This window comes from Rhodamnia argentea, chromosome 5 (genome assembly GCF_020921035.1).
Source record: "Rhodamnia argentea isolate NSW1041297 chromosome 5, ASM2092103v1, whole genome shotgun sequence".
Classification (NCBI taxonomy): Eukaryota; Viridiplantae; Streptophyta; class Magnoliopsida; order Myrtales; family Myrtaceae; genus Rhodamnia; species Rhodamnia argentea.
The window spans coordinates 4,716,520-4,742,645 of record NC_063154.1 but is presented as its reverse complement, the minus strand read 5'-3'; the positions used below and the strand labels follow the sequence as shown (position 1 = coordinate 4,742,645).

Genomic DNA, 26,126 nt, shown 5'->3' with positions numbered 1-26,126 from the left:
TTCGAGATACTCGCCGGATGAATGCGTCAGGTCTATCTGAACTTGTCTATCACGAATTAGGGTTTTCAAGATACTCAAATAACAACAATTTGTTAACCGGACTTCCAACTTGTCTATCGTTGTTCGCAATTTCATCCTATTAGAACTGAGGAGGGCCTGCAATCCTAATTTAGCTCGACCGGCCATCGCTCCTATATATGCATGCGCCCCGAATTTTCTGTAAATGTACAATTTTTCGATCCCAAAATGACACATCAATTCTGTACTATGATGAAGCTCTAGTCTATTTGATGCAGCTAAAGGGAAAAAGCCACCGCCCAGCAATTTATATGGAAGATTCGTGGGTCAGATCGTGGATTCTAACAGGTTAGGTTGAAAATAAGTTGGTGTGCCATTTTCTTCTTAGAATAATTATCTGGGCATCTATTAGTTAACCCTATGATGAATTTGATGAGCAGGAAAGGCCCGATGCTTTAAGTTACCTCTTTACATTGGGCACGACTTCTTTATTCATTCCTAGAAAATTTGAAGAAAAAAACATTATGTGGATATCAGATATGTTTGGATATAAATATGTAATTGTTAATTTTCATGTGAGTGTTGTCAGAAGCCATTTTTCTATAGTAATCTCTTTCTTCCCCTTGATTTTTGGTTGACTTGTGGTCATTTCTTTTCCTCTAAAGTCAACGGAACATATTCTTCTGTTAGAAAATAAGTGATGCAATTAATTTACCAATATCAATATGTGAGATTAATTTTTGCCTCGGGGGCGGAGTAACTTTCGTTTACACGTATTACTACATTCTCCATTATATGAGTATTTAGCTACATATTAAAAGTACAACAATGTATATCAACGTAGATAGATGTGTGATCTATTAAATTTTGGTTACACAGGCTCATTTGATAAAACTAAAACATAATCATTGAAAATTTAAGCACTGAATATCAGGTGCTGAAGGGGATAGTTTTGCAATTTTTTCCAAAAGCATTTCTGTATGTTTTTTTATTTTTTTTTAGAAAATATAAAAAATAGAAAAATTATCCACATTAGTATTGGCTGTTAATGTAAGATGATCGATGTCCACTTCAATAATTTTGGCCAATTTGATTGAAAAGACTACATATGCAAATCATCAAAATGTTTAGGACTAAGTGAGCAAATTGAAAAGTTTTTCTAATTTCTTCCCTAGCAGAATTGATATCGTACAATAGATTTTAGGACGTTTTTTGGTAATTTTCCAGGTGCTAAAGTTTATAAATACTGGAAACAAAAATAAAAAGTTATTTCTTACCAAAATGGAATAGGGAGCATCGCCGAAAGATTTTGATGGTATAATTGGTAAGATTTTAGGCTTCGTTTGTTTCGCAAAAAATGAATGATGAGAAAAATATTTTTAAAAAAAAGAGCTTGTCTAGCTAACAAATGAAAAACAAATGAATAGAAAAATATTTTTCAAAATATGACGGCTTGTATTGCTGACAAAAATTAATGAATGAAAAATACTCTCATTTTCAATGAAAATGGTTAGATATAAATAATTTTGGGTAATGAAAATATTTTTAATTGGTTAATTATTTCAAGTGATACAAGCGATCATTTTAAAAAAAATATCTTTCAAAGCATTTATTTTTCACAAAATAAACGGAGCCTTAATTTCAATCGAATATCTTATAACTCAATCCTTTCTTGCATTACCGATCAAGTGATTTATCACTTAAAAGAAGTCAATTATGTTGCGTATAGTTAGAGGTTATCGGGACACGTGAGCATGTGCCGTCGGTTGTTTAGATTAGGGGTAATTGGTTCTCGGGTGGTCCGGTTTCCATCTTGGAATCGGGAACCGGACTAGAGGGGATGATTCTCAGTTCTTGGAACTAGGAATCAACGCACTTGATCTTGGAAACGGTGGCATGTTCTTGTTTTTTTTTTTTTTTTGTTAATTTGTTGCTATATTCTTTCGATTAACAAGAACAATAAGAGCACCTTCTTTCCTAGTCTTATTTAATTTAAAGTTCACTTTTCCTTCTGAGCATAAACTTCCCATTGCAATAGCACATAGGCTTTCCACCATAGTAAAATCAGGGGAAAAGAACACTTTTAGGAGATCACTTTAGCGTTAAAAGTTTCAATCGGATCACTTTAGTGTCAAGTTTTTTTAAAAAACAATCGTTTTAGTGTCCAATTTGCTCCACCGGAAATCTAACATGGAATTATTTTATTATTATTTGAAGCCGACGTGGCACCAGCGAGGTCCAATCATCAACAAAAAGGTAAAAATTAAAAAAATGATAAAAATAAAAATAAAAACTTAATTAGTTTACAAAAATAAAAAAATACAAATTGTTTTTTCAAAATAATTTGAAAAATTAGGTTAAAAATTAACCAAAAAAATGGAATGGCCAGGGGGTCACCAAGCTCTGGCGAAGGGCCGACGACCCTCGCCGACGATGATGGGGGCGGCGGCCCTCGCTACCCGGTTCTCCGCCCAACTTTTTTTAAGGTTTTTTTTTTATAAAATTTTTTAGCTTATTTTTAATTTTATTTTAAATAAAGTTTGTATTTTAAATGAATTTAATTTTTAGATAATTTTTAAATTTGAATTTATTTTATTTTAAAGTGCATAAGTCCACGAGGCAGCCCACATGGATTTATTTATTTTTTTAAATGTTATTTTTCATAAAAAAAATTATTAATGACACGTGGCAATTTTGGCCAAAAATTCTCGCCGAAGGTACCAAAGTAATCCTTTTGTTTTCGATTTGGCACTAAAGTAATCCGATTGAAACTTTTGGCATTAAAGTTATCTTCGTACACAATTTTTTACACTAAAAGTGTACTTTTCCCGTAAAATCAGACAACGTCGTAGTCATGGACAAGGAGGAGATCATGGAGATAGGTCTCGATTCGACCCCGGTCAGATCTGCAAGTGGGATGTATTCGAGATTGTATAAGCTCTAGAGTTTCAAGGAATGATCGGGTACCTAGGTGTCGGTTCTATCATGAGGATTGAATCAAGAATCTTCGACAGAAAACCAAGCGCCAACGACCCTTGCCCGATCCGTGGGAGGGCCGCGAGCCCTCGCTTGCGGCCAGCGAGGGTCGCCGGCCCCAGGCTGTGGCTCGGCGACCCTCGGCGGCCATGCCCTACCATCGCCGGCCATTGCCGGTGATGGTTGAGGTGGAGGCGACGGCGCTTGGTTTTCCACTCAGATTTTTTTTAAGTTTTTTTTTTTTATTTTAAATTTAGCTTATTTTTAATTTTATTTTAAATAAAAGTTTGTATTTTAAATGAATTTAATTTTTAGCTAATTTTTAAATTTGAATTTTTTTATTTTAATTTATTTTAAAGTGCATAAGTCCACATGGTAGTCCACGTGGATTTTATTTTATTTTTTAAATGTTATTTTTATTAAAAAATAATTATTAATGACACATAGCAATTTTGGTTGGAAATTCTCGCCGAAGTCACCAAAGTGATCCTTTTGTCTTTGACTTGACACTAAAGTAATCCGATTGAAACTTTTGGCACCAAAGTTATATTCTTACATAACTTTTGGCTCTAAAAGTGTACCTTTCCCGTAAAATCAGACAACATCATAGTCATGGATAATGAGGAGATCGTGGAGCGACCTTGGTCAGATCAACAAGTGGAATATATTCGAGACTGTCTAAGCTCCAGAGTTTCAAGGAATGATGGGGTACCTAGGTATCAGCTTTATCATGAGGGTTGAATCAAGAATCTTAGACGGATAGAACCAAAGAAAGATGGAAAAAGCAGTAGATTTAGATGGTGGGCTTGTGAAGGATTAGGGCTTTTTAGTTTTTACAGATTTGTAAGGGAAAAAAAAAAGAAGCAGTTCTAGTCCAGTTGGTCCGGTAGGCGGTTCCATCCATGAAACTGAGAATCGGACTGAAAATCACCGGTTTCAATGTTTTGAAATCGAGTACAGGACCGTTGCCCCAGAGAATTGCCCAGAACTGGCAGGTTCGATCTGGTCAAGGCTGTTTCTTGTTTGGGCGATTCTTTTTGCTCAGCTCCTGTTTAGGTCAATCGCCGACAAGACGAGAGCCGAAACTTGTGAACCCAATGACACAGAATTCGGGAGTTACTGGACTGAGCGGCTGAGCCCAATGACGTAGAGCTGGGCCACATCAACGTTTGGGCAGGCCTAATAATTTAAATTAGTCTTAGAAATCTTATAAGTGAATGCCAAAAAGAAAATTGATTTTTTCTGTTCTTTTTTTTTTTTCAATGAAACCCATCAGTTATTTCAAGAACAAAAAAATTGATGTCATTCTTATTTTTTTTTCTTGAAAGCAACTAATGATAAGACGGGATGTAAGCTGTAATGTATTTTGTAATCATCTCTTCGTTACTTAATTCGCTTATCTAGAAAGTCAACTCTTTTCCCGACTATAATGACCCGTTAATTCTTTTAAAATTTAATTATCTGTCAATCGACCTATTCTCAATTTTTTGCGTCGAGATTTTGGAAAAAGAAATATTAAACTTTGAAAAATTGCAATAAGATTTTGAATGATGGTGTATCTAATGGCGAATGATAATCATATTTCCCAAGAGAAAGTCGGAGATTTTTTTTCTTTTTTCTTGTTTTTTGCATTTGCAACTAAAAATATAAGGAGAAGGTCAAAAGAACAAAAAACATATGCTTCCTTAACTTTTACGCAACGACCACGAAAAATAAAAAAAAACACACTAAAAACATGAAAATGTTTATGTTTTATAAACCCCAGTATACAAACGAACTGTCTTCAATTCCAGCACACCCGATCAAGAATTCAAGATCACCTCGCGTTGAATATCTGGTGGCAATCGCCCTTCATCTTCTTCTGTCGGTTCCTCCCCTGGGATTTTAGGAAAAACCTAATCGACCATGTCTCAGGTAAAGAAGCTTGGTTCTGTGTTGTTCTTGAGCCCTTTCGTCATTCGTTATTTGGTCAAAGTGGTTCTCGATCTTTGTTGGGTTCGAGATTGTTTTGCTTATATACTTTTTATTATTTTTATTTTTATGGGGGATGTGTTGGATTCTTGATTAGAAGGAGTCTTCTTTTCGAGCGATTCTTGTTCTTTCTTTCTGAGATTTGTTATGATTTGATCATGGGTAAGAGTTGAATGTTCGGTGAGCTCGGGTTTGTATACGAATTCGTCAATTGGTTTTTCCCTCTTCGGGAGTAGTAATGGTGCTTCAGGATATCAATTCTGGGAAGTTTGGCAGAAACTGAGTTTATGGGCCATACCATTTATGGTAGCATGTGTATAATCTGTCTATTTTGGTTATAAAAGCAATGGAGACTTGGTGAGGAATTCGGTGAATGCAATTATAGAAATTCGTAGATGCAGAGCAAATTAATTATTTCATGTTAGTTTTCTCGGTCGTGTTGAGCTTCATTCAAGTAGAAATGCGAGATTAGCAAAATGTACCGTCATGCCAGTTGTAATGATTTTCTTATTAAATATGATGCATCATGTCCATTTCACATATTTGCGAGCTTGAAGTTTAATTTGTGATTCTGTGCGGTTGTTCTTATTGGTTGATGTTGGGGAAGGCTGAGATGTGTCTGGATCAGTAGTGAGTCGGCTTTGCATAGAACTATTTCCTCGTTTATGATTCTGAGGTTGGTGGTGGAAGGAATTTGGCACTAGTGCTTCTGTGAAATGTCTGCAAAACCAGGGACTTTTTGAAGCTACAAAGAATGGTAATCCTTGTTATGTTGTGTCACAAAAGGGCAGTACTAGTAGTAGAAGCAAAGTCTTGCTTTTCCTTTTTCTAGTCGATGAGTGATTGTGGTCATTTTTATTTTAGTTGGTGATTTAATTTAGCTTAGTATAGAACTTCGGGTCAAATGTTGCTGAGATAGTTCCTGAATTACAAGTGAAGTCATGCATTTATATAAAGTAACTCGCAGCTGCTTCAACCTGGGCCAGAACAAATTAAATCCTTTATAGCTAATTAGTTGCTTGATATAGAAATCGATAATGAAAAATACTCAGCCAAGGTGGTATCTCTCTCGAGTCCTCTCATGGAATGACCTAAGGAGCTCCATAAGTGGTTTGCCCAGCTAGATGCTAATAGCTTTGGCTTTACTTATCGCATTAAGATGCGCATAATTGCATATTTTGTTGGCGTTTCATCTCAGTGTTAGATCCTTGCTCAATTGCTGAATGTTGAACTCATGATTATAACTTGATTTCTGGCATAGTTAGGAGACAACAAGTCATGTGACTTTATTTCTTCAATCTAGTAAAAATCTGTACGCTTTTTCTGCAGACTGTTGTCCTCAAGGTTGGTATGTCTTGTGAAGGCTGCGTTGGTGCAGTGAAGAGGGTTCTCGGAAAAATGGAAGGTCTGCTGCTGTTCTAAAATGTTCTAATTTGAAATCTTACTTTTTGTTAGCGGTATTTGAACTTGTATATGTCCCGATGTTGAGGCTTTGAAATCTTTATCATGATAGTTGAATTTATTCGCCTTTCAATGGGTCCATTTCATTCTCTATGAATCACCTCAGAAGAGATATCATCGTTTTAAGCTCTGGTTGTTTGAAGCTGTTTGATAACATGTCTAAGGATAGATACATACACTCATTCTCCTAAAGAGATTCACCAGTGTAGTTTTGATTTTACCTTTATCACCCTGAATATATCTTTCTTAATCTTAGAAGTGAAAATAAAATAAAAACAGGGCATCCTTGGAAGACAAGTTACACCGGTGGAGGATTAACTGGTTTCTTTTTCTTTTTTCCCTTTTTTTTTTTCCGCTTTTGTGGTTGCACCTTGAACCAATTTCAGGTGTGGAGTCCTTCGACATTGATCTGAAGGAGCAGAAGGTGACGGTGAAAGGCAATGTCCAGCCGGATGCAGTTTTAAAGACAGTCTCAAAGACTGGGAAGAAGACGACATTTTGGGACGCTGAAACATCAGCAGAGCCCGAAGCAAAGCCTGCTGAAGCCACTGCTGCTGTATAATCAGTGAAGGCGAGATAAAGAAGACAGGCCTGTTTGGCACTTCTTTGATGATGGATTCTATATCAAATGTGGACTATGTGTTGTGCTTTCGACTTGTATGATAGCTACAATAATTTGTATGGACAACCTTGTCGTGGATATAGAAGATGGATTCCACTGTAGTTCTTTGTCCCCATTGTGTTGCGCTGATTCGTGTTGTTGCTATTATGTCTACACGATCGTTTAATGATCTGTTGTCATTATAATTCCAGATCAAGACCAGGCCAAGTGCTAAATTCGTGCCTGAAGCGGTACCTGATGTCAATAAATAGGGAAAAGTGTCAGAAATATCATAAACCCATTGTATTTATGTTAATTTAGTCCTAAACTTTTTAATGGTTTCAATTTACTTATAAATCTTTTAATGGTGCCAATTTAGTCCTAAATTTTTTGACCTTGGGCCAATTGAGCCATTCCAATTAATTTTGGTCAGATATTGCTGACGTATACACCAAACGGCCTACGTGGCACGCCCAACGTTGACGTGCTTATTCTTAAATGATATTTTAATAAATTTTGATTCATTTTATTTATTTATTTTCTCTTTTTCCTTTTTGTATTTCTGTCTTTTCTTCCTCTTTCCTCCTGTGGCCGGTGAGGGCGAATGCTGGCGAGGCCAGCCGTTGCCTGGGCGAGGTGGGTTTAACGTATACTTACACACACTGCTGGATGATTGATATGCCTGACTAATTTATTACAAAACGAGCTTCAAACCCATATGTCACTCGTTCAACAGTGAAGATGTAGGTGGGGACCTAACAATAATCCTATAAAGTTATAATCTTGTACTTTCAACGTTAAATTTTAAACCGATGGTGGACCTCAATGGTGGTGACCAAGCTGGTACTGTTGCATGCGAAGCACTGCCAAATTACACCTGCACAATGTGCATCTAGAGAAATCATTGAACTTCACCCTTGAGATTTCCCACATACCTACATAAGTGAGCAAGAGCATGCCAATATTATCCTCAATGATCTCTAAGAGAGATGCTTCTGTGGGGACTAGTTACTCGGCAAAGGCATATTCTCACGTCATCTTACTGTCAAATCGTTGGAATATTCCTATCGGAGATTTTAATTTCTTGCTTGTTAAAATTAAAGAAGCAGCTATTGAATGTCGCAACAGTTTGAAGATTTCGATGGAATGTAGGCGATGGATGGAGGTTGATGAGTGGCGCTAGCAGGGAATCCGCATCGCGGAGGTGGTAGATGGAGGCCTTGACTTCACTGTCGCAGGAGAAGGAGCAAGCGACTATCTAGCAGAGTGCACACGCTCGCTGAGTGACGATTCGATTTTTGGAGGACTTGGAGGAAAAGGAGAAGCCATAGACGATCTTTGATTTAGGGCTAGCATTGGGGGCGGATGGCTTTCGGGGTTGGTCATGGACTATTTGGGTGAGGCTAGATCCAGCCAGGTGAGGCAAGGCCAGGCCTCACCTCGCGGGGAAAATCTGGTTTGATTTCCGATGGGCAGCTTGAGCATTGTGGCCAAATCTGGTTTGATTTCCGACAGCAAGCTCGAGTCTTGCGGCCTTACGATGGCTCGCTCGAGGCTCACGGCCTTGCTCCAACCTGCTTTCTAACTCGTCGACTGGCAGGGCAATCTTGATTTCCTCCACCATCAGCCCTTTGTTCTGTCGCTGCTCCACGTAGAAGAAGAAAGAAGGAAGAAAATAAAAAAGAAAAGAAAAAAAAAGATAAAAGAAAATAAGAAAAAATAGATTTATTCAAAACAATTAAAAAATAAAAAACGTTAAAAGCTTGGTTGATGGAAATTGATTTTCTTGCCAAATGGCGGAAAATATTTTTCAGTTTATTTTCAAGTTTCATATGAACACCGGAAAATATCCTCATTTTCAGAGAAAACTTCTTTTTGGAAAGACAAGTTCAGATGCTCAAGGCACGAAATGACGACATTAGTTATACTGGAAGTCCGGATATTCGGACAAGAAACAACACAACAATATAAGTAGAGTAATATGACATGCGATGGGATAACTTAAGAAATGAGCCATCAACATGTCGAACCACAGGGTTTTATTTATGCTGGATGAAGGCCTGCCCTAGAGGTAAGCAGTAACGCCAACAAAGAGCAGTTTAGGCTCTAAAGATACAAAACGACAACATCATACTAAGAGAAAGTTCAGATATTCAGACACGAAACGGCACGAGGACATGTCAAGACGAATTCTGATACTCGGCCAGGGCACAAGACTATACCAGTTTTTATTTAGACGAACAGTCAAACTTCACCAATAATGGAGCTTACTTCATGATATAAAGGCTTGGCAGGCTTTGGTGTGACACTGGACGCCCAGTTTCAGTTGTTCCCAGGTCCTGGCTGATTACCCTCGAGGTGGATAATCCTGCGCTCGAGCTGCATATGGGAATTCTTAATGTATAAGATATACATGACAAAGTTTATGCAGAAACAACTTAGATTAAGCCAAGTGCACTCTTTTAATTTTCTTGGTGCCACGTAACCTCAGTATAATTAAAACTATCTGAGTTCAAATGGTCGAATAGTCTATTATAATACTACTGAGCAAAATAAAATAGATTAAAGAATTGAAAAGAGCAGCAACCATGATAAGATTTTTCGGACTTCCGCAACAAAGTAGCATCACCAGTCGCAAGAGAGTACATTTTAGTTGATCACAAAGGGCCGCACACTAAAAGCTCCATCACTTTCTATATTTTCTTGTGAATAGGCAAGTTCACTGTAGAGTTTAAATACATGTGAACTGAGAGAATAGACCTCAAATGCTTCATATTCTTGGCGTCTAGAATGGTTTCAATTCAATCCTATTGAACTCTGTACTAGCTATTACCTAACATTATCATGCGTATACTGTGGTTAATCTTTCCCAGCATACACATGGTGGACATGCACATGCACATGGTAGCATCCTTAAATTCATTTCACCTCTATTGTTTCCCTAAAAAATTTCGTGTTATGTTACCTCAATGATGGTGCCCAAGTGCGGATGCAGAACATGGTACTCATGTCAGATGCGAAGCAATGCCATGTAACACCTGCATAATTAGCATCTAGGGAAGTTATTAAACTTCATCATTGCGGTATTGGACATAAGTGAACATACCAGTATTTCCCTCATCGGTCACTAGAGAGATGCTTCCGTGGTAAAGTCACCCAGCAAAGGCATTTCCCTTGCCTAAACCCCATATCATCTGACTGTCAAACCGCCTAAATTTTCCTATTGGAGATGGTAATTCCTTACCCAATAAAGTAAAAGAAGTAACTGTCGGGAATCGGGTTGTCCTTTGCATGTAGAAAGGAAGTATCCACTTACCCTTCCCTTGAGGTAGTGTCAAGGGCATCCGACAAATCGTCAATGGCAAGCCCCAATGCACAAGCACCAACTCTGGAACACCATTAAAGTAAAGTTAGCAGACCTAAGATATTGATGTTATTACAATGATTGGGTATCACTCTGATATAATCAAGCAGGATAGTACATTAAGATTAACCGATTGCCATGACATTAATAAGTTTGAAAAACTCAAGTGGAAAAACACAATTACCAACGCTAAACTTGTGAGGGGGTATTACAGCAGACCAAGCATTTTCCTTTGATCTCTATCCTGACATGTGAGACATTAATGTTAATGCAGACAAATAACTTTCAGATTTTAACTGTGGGTGTGAGGGTTGAGATCATTAAAAAGGTAAATCGTCTAACTTTATGACAAACAAAATATTCTTCATCTACCTTGAACTCTAGTAGCTCCTATCAGTATGTTTAAGCGAAAAATGTTGAGTTGGACGTGCTAACAAAGACCCAAACTGGTAGCCTCCAATTTTCTCATGGATATGCCACATAATGGCAACGGCAATGACCAGCAAGATTCGAGGGCAACAAGCATTTTAATTTGCGACCCAAATAAATACAAGATTTGCAAATCTTGATCTAAGAGTTCATTAGATGTTTGAAACGCAAAATAACGCTCTCCGAACATCTTAAAAAGGTCAACATTTGGCGAACAAAGTACAAGGAAGACAAAATAAGTAATCAGGCACCAATTTTTCATGGAGGCACCACGTGTATCATTTAAAGTTACCACGGCAAAAGACTTTACATTTAAAGCTGTCGATCATTCATATTCTCTGCTGTAGACCTGATACAAGTAACGCAGCTCCTTTTTCAGAAACGCCACATTTAAGTTACATCTATTACAGCCGCAAAGGATCTTACATTTAAAGCCATTGAAAGCCTATTTTCTCTGCCATAATAAGTATAAGGACAATGAAAGATTGGTGCTTGGCCATATGAACCAGAACATTATATTACCTTGTTGTACTTTCTTTGATCCTTAGATAGCACTGTAACATATATTCATAGTCAACAACTGGGAGTTCCCTATTGTAAATCAACAAATAAACAAGAAGAGTCTTAAATAAGCACAAGAGAACAAGTGAGGTAGAAGTAAATCACCAAGAAGAATGGTTATACAGTGCAAGAACCAGCTCTCTTAGCACTGCTTCCACGTCGTTGCAGAACATCAGGACTAAGTCCAGGAAACAGCTGGAGTCATGCGGTTTCATTTGATAAGCACTTGCAAAATTGCTGTTCAACAAACCCTGGAAAAGATTAACACGAGACTGATCTATTAGAATTCAGTGAAGCAGGTATTTAATAAAGTCACATGGATTATAATAACATTTCACCAAACTATTGACAATGAAAATTGGTAAATCCTCCCCCATAAATCCCCATCTGTCTATGTTTTACTAAAAACCAAAAGCTTGTTTCAAACAAGGCCACCTTTGTCATGAAATGGAGCTAGTAAAACCATGTCAAATCTCACCAGACTAAAAGAATCTGCCTTTTTTCCCTTAAAATTTAAAAAGCTTCAAAAGAAAGGTGGTAAGTGGATACTTGTTCCTCCAGGGTGCTGATGAGTGCATAAAGCCTGTGCACAAGAGCATCCTTCTGACAAGCCATTCCTTAGACAAAGAGAATCTGAGAAGTCTCACATGTAATGGAGATTACATTGAGGCTGAAAATGAGGAAAAGAGACAAAAGAATAGTAATAAAGAAGTGAAGGCCATGCATGATTTGTGTGAGTGTGTCGAACTGGAAGTAACTGCCTCTTCAATGGCCAGGCTATGGGCCAAAGCTGGCTTTATAATGCCTCTCTTCTTCGTTTTTACGCAGGTAATGAGCTGTTTCATTGTAATGCAGAGATGCCATGGCCGGAATTCTTATCTAGACTCAACTCTTAGTAGACAGAGTCAATTGACTCAATAGATATAGTAATTCCCATGTGAGGCCCGCACTTATGACAATACGAGTCGATCCATGACGGACTGATCTAGACAAGAATTCACTGGTAACAATGAGGTATTACCAAATCCTATATTACCTTTTTTCACGTTTTTGCCATTTGTAGTACATGCACCTCCTGTTGAGGTGTCTTTTTGGTGGATTCCTAATTACTCTCTTTCCCCTTTTTTGACTCTGCTTATTACTCGTTCAACTTATGTTCTTGAAGTTACCAATCAAGGAGAAAAAATCTGGTACATTACCAAAACCATTGAAAGAAAGATCTGAGACATCACCAAAATCATGTTTTGCACAAGTACATCTCCGAAACTAAAGAAGCGAGTATTCTCTGAAATCATCCTAATTACGTTGGCAAAACAAAGAAAAATTTAAGCAAACTGATATGCTAGGATACATTTTCCATTTTCTGAGTTGGCACATTCTTAAAACGTGACAACTAAATTTCATAAGAATAAGCCACTCAAGGCTGAAGGCACAACTAAGCTTCTTGATGAAGTATTCAAGAGCTTCCCTACATAACTTTATTATTGTGAGGGAAGTGGAGCTCATTGCATGAAGTTGGCACAGACTAGATAAGCAACTCGATCAGGTTCAACGCAAGAAGCAACCACCGCCAGTATAATAGGAGCTTCATTAAGAGAGAAATACGATTCCTCTATTTCTCCATTTTCCCACTATCCCTCCACTTACTTATGGTCTCCTAAAAAATGATCAGTTAAGGTGACACGGAATAGGCACACCTGTATTTCGAGAGAGTGGCCATGGATTCCCATTCGCCGATCAATCATACAAGAACCATCAGTCACCAATAATGTAGGGAACACATCAAACCCGTCGGCCAGGCACAGCTTTAGCATCATCTTTGTTCCTGTTTGAACATCGATCCTCTCTTGAACGGAGAGATCCCCAGATATCTTGACATATGCACGTAAAAGAACAGTCCACCATAAACCTGAAATACACAGACCGAGATGGATGCTCTTTATCGACATGAGAGTTCTAATGTAGAATATACTATCATCAACCTCTTCTTGAAGCCATAATTACCAGAATCGACTGGTGCAACACGACCTATAGCTGCCTCCCCAGAGTCAGAATCTGATACCTCTTCTGTGGCAGAATCATCCCCATCCAAAGGGACCGTGTGAACCTTAAAACTAGCAGGCATTAAACCTTGATCAGGACCATGGCAGTCCATTGTCTTCTCCCAGTTCTGCAATAAGGAATTACAGATTTGCAGTACAGGACATTTGATTGAGCAACAAAAGATTCTTGCTTATTGAGAATGAAAGAGTAATTCAGCATAGCAGCAAGAAGTTGGAAGCTGCAGCATAAGCAGCCATCGTAAAAGCTGAAAGATAATAAAACCTTCTTTCTCCTAGATGTGTCCCCTTCTTAGAGGAGATGGATTAGCAGATGAACTTGTGTCATGATTTAAAAACTAAATAAAGAATTCCAGAAGCGCTTGGAGAACTATCATATATGGGCACACATTATAATATTCTTAATGTGTACAACGGTTTCAATTCAATCCTGCTGAAGCAATTACCTAACATTATCATGTGGTTATGACGGTTAATCTCTTCCCAGCACACACATAGTGGACATCCATAAATTCATGTCACCTCTAATGTTTTCTCCAAAGATTTGCTTTACATTGCCTCAATGATGGTGCCCAAGTGATGACGCAGAAGCTGGTACTCTCATTGCATGTGAAGCACTGCCAAATTGCACCTGCATAATGTGCATCTAGAAAAGTCATTAAACTTCACCGTCGAGATACTGAACATATGTGAGCAGGCCAATATTCTCCTCGTCGATTAGTAAGATAGATGCTTCTGCGGGGACTAGTCACTCGGCAAAGGCATTTCCCTCTCCTAATTCACTGTCATCCTACTGTCAAATTGCACAAACTTGCCTAAGGGAGATGCTAATTTCCCACTGGTAAAGTAAAAGAAGCAGCTGTTGAATGCCACAACAGTTCCAAGATATCAGTGGAATGGTGTTGTCCTTTGCATGTAGAAAGGAAGTATCTCCTCAGCTGTCCTTGGAGGCAGTGTCAATGGCATTGCGCAATTCCTCAGTTGCGAGCCCCAATGCACAAGCACCAATTTTGAAGCACCCATTTTAAAAAAAACTGAGCTGACCTAATATACCAATGTGATTGGTGTAATAGGGAATCACTATGATACAATCAAGAAGGATAATACGAGAAGAGTAACTGATGTCCCATGACATTAATCAGACTGCTCAGACAACTCAAGCGGTACACACAATTGGCAACAGTGAACTAATGACAGGGTGATACGGCAGAGCAAGCACTTCCTTTGATCTCTTGATTCTGACAAGTGAGATATTAACATTAATGCAGACAAATAGTTCTAGGTTTTGACTTTTCGAGCTGAGTCAAGATCGTTAAAGAAAAGGAATTGTTACAGTGATAGCTTTATGACAAATGACATATGATCTAATTTACCTGCAATTTGAAGAGTATTTTATTGGGTATGAAGGCAAATATTCTTCATCTACCTTGAAGTACAATAATCCCTATAAGTATGTCAAGTGAAAAATGTTGCAATGGACCTGCTAACAAAGAATCTTCCTATGTCACATAAGCTAATATATGATACCAAAAGGTGAATCAGACCGCTCCAAACAAGTAGCCGCCAATTTTCTCGCAGAGATGCCACGTGATGCCTAATGGCAACCACCAACATGATTTGACAAGGTAGCGTAACATGCACTCTAATTTGAGACCCAAATAAACACAAGATGCGTGAATCTTGATCTAAGAGTAGAGCAAAGTTCGACCTCTTACATTTTTACGTGCCTTAGCCAAAATAATATGAAAGTCAGTTAACTTGTTATGAAACCTTCTCACATCGCGCTCTATCCAAATGCAATATATGGTTGCTAGGAAGAATATCTTGAGGACTTTGGTTGCCAAGTCTTTGCCCTTTGTTGCCCTAATCATCCACTAGATTTCCTCATTCCATCCTCCTAAAGAGAGCCTTATCCCACGTGCTAGAACAAATGTGATATATCTTCTATACAAACCCTGCACGTAGCCATTGTGCGACGATCTCGGTTGTCTGTAATCTATCTCTGCACACTAACCAGCCAATAAAATTTTGTTTGCTAATGCCGCTCATCCAAATTAGGTTATACCACTCCACAGGGGGCCCCACTTTTTGAGCTCGTCAATATTTCTCGACAACAATACATTGAGCTAAGGGTAACCAACGATGGAACGGGTCGCAACATACGGAGACATCACCAACTCCAAGCCATATTGCCCTTGATGTCGAGCAGCATAAATGGGGTGCCTCTGCATTTGGTGTTGTTAACCCATATACTCCAAAGGGAAGAGATGGACGATTGATGAGGTTCCACAGCATGCGGCCTACCAATACTTTGTTCCATATGTTCAAATCGGGCAATCCTAATCCTCCTTCCCTTTTAGGTGAGCAAATTACTTGCCATGCAACCTTGTGCAAACCATGATCCACTGTGTTTCCAGCCCAAAAGAATTGTCTAATCCTCTTCTAAACCTCGCATATAGTGTGCTTTGGAACTGGAAACATTTGCATCCAGTGGGTCATATAGAGATGATGACTAATTTGGCGAACTGTAGACACCTTGCATAACTGATATGCTTCATGCCCCAACCCTTAATTTCTTAAAGATCTTGTCAATTAGACTTGTACAGTCCGTGTATGTGAGTCTTCTGGTAACAAGGGGAATACCTAGGTATCTAATAGGGAGGGTACCCGTGGAAAAGGGCTAGTGGTCCAGTATAAGGTGTTTCTCTTCCTCATTCAACCTAGAGAAAAAGATTTGACACTTGTCAAGGTTAAACCGCAGTCTTGTGAGAGCTGCAAATTTGTCAAGGGCATCTACAAGTAAAGGACAAAATTTACATCCCCACAAGCACATATGAACCAGTCGTCGGCTAAGCATAAGTGAGTAATTCTTTGCGTTTTGCATCGCCAATGATACTTGAAAGAAGAGGCAGCAACTTTCGCACAAACAATTCTGTTGAGAATTTCCATAACCAGCATGAAGAGGTAAGGAGAAAGAGGATCACCTTGTCGCAGCCTGTTAATACTATAAAAATAGCCATCTGCTTGCTGTCGAAGTTCACTTGAAATCTCAGAGTACTGATACACTTAGCTATCATATCAACCAAGTTCTGGGGTGTATTTATAGCTTTGAGAGCCCCGAGAACAGCATCCCCTTTTACCATGTCATAGGCTTTCATGAGATTAATCTTTATTGCGACCCGTTTATCTTTTCCTCCCTTATGGTAGTGGTGCAATGGGTCTTGGCACAGCAGAATGTTCTCTCAGATTTGTTGTCCAGTGATGAAAGCAGTTTGGTTGCGGCCGACAATTGCCGGAAGCATGTAACTGGTTCGTTTTGCATGTGATTTTGTATATGACATTGCAGTATGAGATGGGTCTACACTCATTAAGGTATGACAGATTCTGAACCTTTGGTACGAGGGAAATCAATGTGGAATTTATAGACTTTAGCATTCTTTTTGACGAGAAGAAATCCAACAGCTTCCTCAATGTCTTTCCCTATGATGGGTAAAAATAGACTGTTAAAACCATCAGGACCCGGAGCTTTGAAGTTGTTGAAATCCTTGAAAACTCCGAGCATTTCTCATGTCTGAAGTACCGGAATGTAATAAGAGCATTGACATTTTCATGAAATAAAGAAGCATATTTCTTATATGGAATGCTAGTGCGACTGGAGTTTCCAAGGAGGTGCTAGTAATATGAAATAATTGCATTCTTAAGAGCACCCTCCTCAGTAACAATAGGGCCATCCTCAAGTGTGATATGATTAATCCTGTTATGGGCACTCCTTAGCATCATGGAGGCGAAGAAGATCTTACTATTGTTGTCACCCTCTTTTAGCCATAGATTTCTATATTTATGTTTGAGCAAAACCCTGCATGTCTACTAAGAGCAAGTTACTCCTTCGGTTATGCCTTTTCTTCAGCCTAAGTAATGGAATTTGTTAGAAAATATATCAATAAGGGTAGAATAGTCATTGAGGGTTTAGAGTATTATATATATACTCTTGTAATCTCTTTTTTTGTTAGGTTGTGAACATTGATTTCATTCAATGTGGTATTAGAGCCTAATCCTAATCCCTAATCACCTCTCCAGCCTTTCCATCGCCATCGCCATTCCTTTTCTTCACGTCATCTCTTTTATCGCATCGCCATTGCCATTCTTCTCCATAGTCAGCCCCTCACGTCTCGCATCAGCCCATCTTGCTAATCTCACCTAGTCACCTACCTTCTGCTCGCGTATCTCTCGCCCAGTTGCCCATATCACCCAGCTCAACTTTGCACAGCCTCGTCTCAGTCCTTCATATTCTCTTGCACATTCTGGGTTTGCTCTTTGCTTGTGGACTGCAATATGGGTTTGTGAATTGCTTTAAGTTGGTTGTTTGCTGATTACATTTTCTTGTGATTTGTATAAGAGATGATGGCATCTATAGACCTATTTAACAGAATTCTTGAGGAGCAAATGCCTTGTCATTATATTTTCTGGTGTTACATTGATTTTATGAAGTTTCGGTGACCTGCTGCGATTAATGGTGATTGGATTGAGCCCAATTTTATTTGAAAATCACTGTATAGTTGATTCAATTACTGGAATTAAGTGTTGGCTGTTGTGAAGTTCATTTTTGGGGCTCAATCACATACTTTATATATTGATGGCGGCTTCTGCATCGACTTATGAATCCTCTTTTGGTCATTTGCAATTAACTTATGTCAAGTTGGATGGAACTGTGCTTCTGCTAAAGTAGTTTGGGAGAAATGTGCATTGCTTTATTCCGGGCAAAATAATATGACGCGGGTATGTGAAACATGGGAAGTGTCATTTGATATTTAGCGTGGATATCATTCTTTATCCGATCATTATTCTTGGTTCACAACCCTTTGCCAATCATTGGATACTTAGCTTTCCGCCTCGGATGATCCAGCTGTTTTGGCCAAACGTCAAGAGGATTTGAGGGTGATATTATATCTCAAGTTATTAGGGTCGGCGGATTCATCTCTTCACCAACATATTACATCTTAGAGCTCCCTTCCTTCGGTGGACGAAGTCTTCTCTCGAGCTCTTTGTTCTACTACCACTAAGGAGAATTCTTGCATGCCGGCTTTGGAGATGAGTGCTATCCTTTTCCATAGTCCTAGTGGACGTGGAGGTCGAGGTTACTGAAGTTGTGGACGCCATTTTGTTCATGGTGGAGGCCGTGATGGAGGGGTTATTACTCGTGGTGCCTTTAGTTCCGGGAATGGTCGTGGCTCATGCTATTGCCATCATTGTCAAAAAGCTGGACATACAGAAGTCTATTGCTATACTTTTCACCCTAAGCTTAGACCTACGATTGTTGCCTATACTTAAGCTGAGAATTCTATTGTTCCTCACTCACCGGTTCTACCAACTTCAACTACTGTGCAAAACACCAATGGTTCTATTACATTGACACGTGCATAGTATGACGTGTTAGTTGCTCTAACAAATGATAGGTTCTTCGATTCCTCCTGCAACTTTGGCACAAACCTCCAAAGATAGTTCATCTTGTTTGTTTTCTGCAGTGTCTTGACTCTTGGGTTAAGACTGCGGAGCTACAAATCACATGACTGGTAACTCGATCTACTTGTCTTCATTTCATTCTACATATCGGGTTACTAGTATGGGAGTTGGTCATTTGAGTCCCTCTCTTTCTTTGCCATATGTCCTTCACACATCAAAATCACAATACAATTTTATTTCTATTAGTTCTTTAACTAAAGAACTAAATTGTTAAGTGACCTTTTCCTCTTCTCATTGTGTATTTCAAGATCCGAGGACTAGACAAATGATTGGTGGGAGACATGAATCGAATGGTCTGTACTTCTTAACGAGAAGGTGCTTGCGGCTACTGTTGTGAAGTGCACATCCTCTGATGTGTATCGGATGCACTGTCGTTACGGTCATCCGCCACCAAACATTCTTAGGCATTTACTTTCTGACACCGAGTCTGCGAGTTCCTTTCAGTGTGAAGCTTGTCAATTTGGTAAACACCAGAGGACATCTTTTCCTTCTCGCAATCTGGTTCTTGATACGGGAGTTGCTCATTTGAGTCCCTATCCTTCTTTGGCATTTGTCCATCACCTATCAAAATCTCCATATAATTTGATTTTTGGCGGTTGTTTAACTAAAGAACTAGATTGTTTAGTGACTATTTCTCTTATCATTATATCTTTCAGGATCTAAGGATTGGATAGATGATTGGTGGGGGATATGAATCGAATGGTCCGTACCACCCCGACAAGAAGGTGCTTGCTGCTGCTGATGTGAAGCGCACATCCTTTCATGTGTATCGAATGCATTGTCGTGCTGGTCATCCGCCACCAAACGGTCAAGTCATTTGAGGCGGGAAGACAAGTATCCAACTTCTCTAGCAAAGGGTTGTGAACCGAGCATAATGATCGAATAAAGAATGATCTTCCCGCTGAATATCAAATAGCGTTTCCCACGTGTCGCATACACGCATCATATTATTTTGCCCAGAATAAAGTAATGCATATTTCTCTCAAACTGCCTTAGCAGAGTCACACTAAATAAAATGAGGACCGACCTTACGATCCATGGGAAGAAAAATACCTAGAGTGCTAAAAGTTATGTACGATGCTCACTATAGTGCCAAAAGTTTCTCGTGGATCACTTAAGTGCCAAATTTTTAAAAAATGATCGCTTAAGTGCCAACCCCGATTTGCTTGGCTCGAAATCTAACGTGGCATTTTTTTGCTAATATTTGAAAATGATGTGGCTCGCCGAGGTCCAGGTCAACAATAAAAAAAAAAAATAAACGTTGGAAAAACATAATAAAAATACAAAATTAATTAGATTACAACGTAAAAAAGCTAATAATTAAAAAAAAAGACTGTGTACTAGTCATCCTAAAACTTGTTACGAAAGTACAATTGAATCCTCAAACATACAAAAAGTGCATTCAAGTTCTAAAACTTGTCAAATTGGTGCAATCGAGTCATTCCTTTAACTCCATCAATTTGAAATAACGAAAAGTCTTGACTTTTTTAATATTGTCGTAATGATGTGGTTAAGACAACATCCTTTTTGTTGAAATCAGATTTTTAATTCAACTTTTATTTAAAATAAATTATTTAATAAGCCAAAAAAAAAAAAAACAAAAAACAACGTTGTTGCCACCCCATCCTTGCCGGCAATGGCCCGCAAGGGTGGGGAATATCCAACAAGGGTCGCCGAGCCGTTGCTAGGGGCCAACGAACTCTGCCAACCATAGGCAAGGGCAGCGACCTTCCCAAATTGGTCGCCAAACCTCGCCCAATCTAAGTGAGTGTTGTGACCTTCGCTCGAATCTAGGTGAGGGCCGACGGCCGGCAATGATGGGATGGCGGCGTTGAGGGCCTCAACCCATTTTTTTTTTTTCAAAATTTAAACTTATTTTTCATTTTTTAAGGTTTAATATCACGAAAAATCTAAAATTGATACATCTGTAACAAATTTAACTTCAAACTATTTCTTTGACCACTAAAAATCCCAAAGTGGTACGCTTGTGACAAATTTACCCTCCGTTAAATTGGTTAATACCACGAAAAATTTCAAATTGATACACTTGTGACAAAGAGAGAAAACCTACTAGTGCACCCGTCAATTGCCATGTGTCATCCAACTAAGCAATGTGACAGTTAGATTTAACGAAAACTAACTAAGGGTAAATTTGTCACGGGTATACCAATTTGAGGTAAATTTATTACAAGTGTACCAATTTGAAATTTTTTGTGGTCAAAAAAATAGTTTGGGGTAAATTTGTCACGTGTGTTCCGATTTAGAGTTTTTCGTGGTATTAACCCCTTTTTTAAAATTGGCTTTTAGCTTATTTCTAAATCTACTGCTAATTTTTTTAAACTGTCATTTTATAATAAAAATTTAATTATTACTGCCACATATTAACTTTGGCTAGAATATCTTGCCGAAGGCACTTAAGTGATCATTTTTTTCTCCGATTTGGCATTTAAGAGATCCGATGGAACCTTTTGACAATAAAGTGAGCACTGTAAACAACTTTTGGCACTTCCGGTGCTCTTCTCCCGGATCCATGCTATTCCATAAAAGAGTTCGACTCATAGCATCTCTTGCAATCCAATCAGCAACTTTATCCTTGGTAGACGCTACTGTAGACGTAAGATAGTCAAGTTACTTGGTGGCAGTAAGATAAACCTCGACCACTTTAGACAAGGACGAATAATTAGTTCCATCCAACTTGATAGAAGTTAATTGTAAATGACCAAATGAGGATCCAGAAGTCGATGTAGAAGCCGCCATTAGTAAATAAAAAATGTGATTGAGCCCAAAAAATTTGAACTTCACAACAGCAAATTGGAATTACAAAATTGGGCTCAATCCAACCACTATTAATCGCAGCAAGTCATCAAGACTTCATAAAATCAATACAACACCGGACCATATAACATCAATTATGCTCTTCAACCTGGAAACCTTCACTACGAGCAACATCAATTATGCTCTTCCTTGTAACACCTAGTAGGATCATCCCTTTTATTATCGGGTACTTATAACAGTATCCTTCACAACAAAACTGTGGCAACAAGATCCTCCTCTAAATATTATATATATGTATATATATTTATGCACACAATCAAGGTATTAAACATCTGAAAAACCTTTACCTTTGGCAGCAGACTGTGCCTTCAGAACCACAACATAGTTTCCAATAGTCTTGACACCTCCAATATCACCAGGGGTAACTCGATGCAGTTCATGCTCCACCACCAAATGTATTGGTGCTATACCTCCCTTGAAGTAGTTTCCCACAGGTGATACAGAGAATAGAAAGGTCTATTCAGGAGAAGGGGCAAAAATGAGGCTGGGCAAAGATTGGGCGAGATGTGCAAGGGACTGAGACGAGTTGGGCGTGCTGGGTAAGGAGCTTGAAGGGCGAGTTGGGCAAGATGTGGGTGGGCAGAGACTGGGCGAGATGTGGGTGGGGCTAAGACGAGCTGGGTGAGGGGCTTGATGGGCGAGCTAAGCGAGCAGAAGGTGCGCGAGATGGGTGAGGGATTTATGCGAGGGGTTGGGCGAGATGGGTACGGAAGCAAAAGGCGTGCGAGACGAAGAGAATGATGAAGAAAAGAGATGGAGGGAAATAGACAGGATGGCGATGGCGATGGCGATGGCGATGACGATGACGATGGAAAGGCTAGAGAGGCGATTAGGAATTAGCTCTGGTACCATATTGAATGAAATCAATATTTACAATCTAATGAAAATGATTACAAGAGTATATATATAATAGTCTAGACCCTTGATGACTATTCTACCTTTATTGATGTACTTCCTAACAGTATCTTAAACCTGTCTTGGTCCTTATAACATGAGGGACATCATAGAAACAGACCCAAACAAGCACAGAGGTGATCTTCGCTTTCTCTAATATAATAAGGGGGTGTCATTTATGCAGGAACATAGCTTTTCCTGCAATGTCCCAAACCTGGACCTCCATAACTTTCACCAGTTTCGCAATATTTGAGAAGCGAAAGAAGAAAAAACCATCCTCCATAGCCGTAATGTGGAGAAGGTTCTCTTTTTCCCACAATTTCTCGATAACTCCTTTGACTAGGTAAAATGACATATTCGCAGTGAGGAAGTATCTAATAAGGCAGTTTTGGAAATGAGGTTTACCCTCATCTAAAACCACAGGAGGAGGAACAGCGATTAGTTTCATAATTCTTGACAGTTTGGCGGAATTCTAGTTTAGCAGACTGGGCAAAATTACCAATAGCAATGTTTTTCCAAGACACCTGGAGTAGCAGCAGTAGTGTCTTTCAGAAAGGGGCCATCGACAGGTTTAGGTTCTCTCGTTATTCCAGCTTTAGCCATACAGTTGCTAACCCCATCATCATCAGCCAGATTCCCATCTCTCATTTCAGCATCAATAACAGCACAGGTATCCTCAACTATACCATCATCATTACAATTAGGTAGAACGACAAATAGTGTACCTGGCAAGCCGGTCTCGTTGTCTGTTAGACCCTCTGGTTTGACGACCTCCTTCTTTGAGCAGAAGAGGCTACTCTTGATTTTAGAGGAGATAGCTTCGCGCTCTGCGTTGTTCGATGATGAGGCTCTCCCGGTACCTCCTCTTCCTTGTCGCGTTTGAACCACCATTATCAAGTCCTTGCCTGGCAAAACGGGACGTTGTCTCTGGACAGTGGGGTTGAATCGATGCGCTAAAGGACTTGGACCATGAGTGTCGGCAACCCCGATCAGAAAACCCGACCACGACCTGCAACCCAGCGACCTCTGATATCCCAAACAGCAAAAGCAAAGATTCGGCTGGCGAGCAAGAGCTGTTGGGTGACGCCAAATGGGGTCGTGTGCGAGGGGCTAAGGAGGAGCTTGGAGAGGAGCGAGCAGCAATGGGAGACGCGGCCACACTGTGTCCTCTCAAGAAATTTATCAAACACCTGAGCTGCGATTATTTTGGACTGGAGACAGCAATACAAGAAGAGGGGGACGCAACCAACCAGCCAAGCAGAGACGCTCACAGAGAATGGAGGCAACCCGCAACGAGCGGAGCTCAGAATAGAGCAAGACAGCAAAAGGCAGCGGCGTGAGCAGCCAGGGTCCTGACAGCAACTAAGGTGGGTTAGGTGGGAAGCGACAAGGGTGATGAAGGACAGGGCAGCAACGAAGGGGCCAAGAACAAGCACGGGACAGCCGAAATCGGAAGGATAACAGATCTGGGACGTACGGGAAGGACGGGAGAGGAAAGCAGAGGAGAGCGTGAAGAAGAGACGGAGGGTACAGAGGGAAGGGCTGAGGCTAGGCACGCACGATGGCACCTTTACTTGAGAAATTACTTCTGATCGGAAGTTTATTTTTTTAATTTTACTTAAAAGTAAAAGTTGATTTTTTAATTTCTGCTTTAAAATTTTATTTTTCATTATAGAAATTTATTTGATAACAGTTAAAATTTTTTACTTCTGAAACATTATTAACAAAAAATCTTCCATGAAGACAACAACTCGGTGGTAGCGACGGTGGTCGGCGGTCATGGCCAGCTGCGGGCGGTGGTCGGCGGTGGCGGGCGGCAATGGGCGGTGGCCAACGATGGTTGCTGATGATGGTGGTCAACGGTTGTCGGCGGAAACCGGCAATACCTTGTTCGATATGGTACTCCTCCAATACCCCAAATACCATCTCCATCCTCTTGTAAACCAGAACCCCCAAAATCCCCATCAACACCACCTCAGAAACCCGTTACCAGCCCCTTTTATAAACCCATCCAAAAATGGATCAAGAAAAATCCAACTTGCTCCATTGATCTCCCAAAACCATACACATGTGTTCCCATCCCTGAACCACTTCCAAGCATCTGTATGTTTCAACCTAGCGATTTTCCTCCACTCCCGCCCGGAGATGAATCTCACTCATCCACTTTAAATTTTCCACCACTCGAAAAATTCTCGATCCTCAAAGAACAGTATTATCATGCTCCTAAGATACCTGCACCAACCGAGATTGACCCACATGGAAAAAAGAAAGGTCCGGCTCCAGCTGAAACTGTTCTCAATTGGCGGACAGAGAATGCATTAGCCCAAAATGTAGCTCTTGAGAAAGTTTCCACTCAAGTAGATCGAGTTGATCAAGCTTCCACACACATCCGCAAGATGCTTGCAGATTTCCGGAAGAGAGTCTACATGATGGAAAATTAGCGACTCCATCACCATTACCTAGAAGACCGGACTCCTCAAATAGAGAAGCTGAAGAGACAGATCCTCATTCTTGAAAATCAGAAAGCTCAACTTGAGTACCAACCACCTTTCTCCTCATTTACTTCCCCTATTCCTCCATTTCCCTCCCATACACGTCCTACTACTCGTTCGTCCCAAGCTTCCAGCCAAACTTCTTCGACCCCTTTCCAAGAAGTTCTTGAGACAGTACCTTCAGATTCGGGTATAAACGTACTCGCTATTCGAACTCGTCTCAAAGCAATCAAGAAGGCTGAAGGCGATGCCGAAAGAACAAAATTCTCTGACACATCATCATCGGTTCCTACTTTTCCAATTCCTCCCACAAGACCGCCAGAACCTCCCGACTCACCTCCACACTCCCCTTCACAGAAACTACCTTCATTTATGGTTTCTAATCCTATTGAAAGTTTCTCGAGAAAACAAATTCCATCCATTTCCACAATCCAAGCCACTGAGCAAGATGATTCCTCTTCAACATCATCTGCACCACCATCGAAAACATCTCCTTCTTCAGAATCCGAAAATGACCACGAACACATTTCGGACCAAATCCCAGCCATTATGATGGCTGCGGCGATCCCAAAAGAAGAAGATGAAGAAGTGGAATTTGTCAATCTTAAAACCCCTTCAGATCCAAGTCCATCATCTCGTCCGGCCCATTCCTCATCAAGCACGTACTTTACTCTTGATGATGTTCCTTACCATCGTTGGCCCATGAAAATCCAGGAGTTCCATACATGGCTTGTTGCCAGAAATCTAGCTGAACAAAGCACTTATGAAGTTCTCTTAGAATTCACTAGCAAGTTCATTGGAACCCCGAAAGACCGATGGATCTCCATCTCAGAACAAGACCAAATTGCTTTTCTCCCGATGAACTTTAATCGGGCTATGCGGAGTCATTCACCTGTATTTTGTTGGTCAACCCACCGGTGAAAGAGAACTCAAGCGAAAAGAGT

The 26,126-nt window shown here is 39.7% G+C and overlaps 3 protein-coding genes across 3 annotated transcripts in view; 1 reads left to right on the top strand and 2 right to left on the bottom strand.

The window, feature by feature from the left end:
• LOC115749848 overlaps positions 1-26,126 on the bottom strand; it is a 469,397-nt gene that overhangs the window by 150,025 nt on the left and 293,246 nt on the right. The window lies entirely within an intron of this gene.
• On the top strand, positions 4,745-7,147 carry LOC115753333 (copper transport protein ATX1-like). The gene is made up of 3 exons (XM_030691904.2): positions 4,745-4,908; positions 6,295-6,370; positions 6,813-7,147. The coding sequence occupies exons 1-3, from the start codon at positions 4,900-4,902 to the stop codon at positions 6,986-6,988; spliced, it is 261 nt and encodes an 86-aa protein (XP_030547764.1). The 5' UTR covers positions 4,745-4,899; the 3' UTR covers positions 6,989-7,147.
• On the bottom strand, positions 13,083-24,232 carry LOC115753344. The gene is made up of 2 exons (XM_048279156.1): positions 23,215-24,232; positions 13,083-13,551 (listed from the first exon to the last, which is right to left on the bottom strand). The coding sequence occupies exons 1-2, from the start codon at positions 23,579-23,581 to the stop codon at positions 13,517-13,519; spliced, it is 402 nt and encodes a 133-aa protein (XP_048135113.1). The 5' UTR covers positions 23,582-24,232; the 3' UTR covers positions 13,083-13,516.

Bases quoted from the DNA above. Each gene is read 5' to 3' on its own strand.
- LOC115753333 (XM_030691904.2), top strand. The intron at 6,371-6,812 runs GTCTGCTGCTGT...AACCAATTTCAG, and splicing joins GGTTCTCGGAAAAATGGAAG to GTGTGGAGTCCTTCGACATT.
- LOC115753344 (XM_048279156.1), bottom strand. From the start codon at position 23,581: ATGGTGGTTCAAACGCGACAAGGAAGAGGAGGTACCGGGAGAGCCTCA. The intron at 13,552-23,214 runs GTGTCTTGGAAA...TCCTTATTGCAG, and splicing joins CACTACTGCTGCTACTCCAG to AACTGGGAGAAGACAATGGA.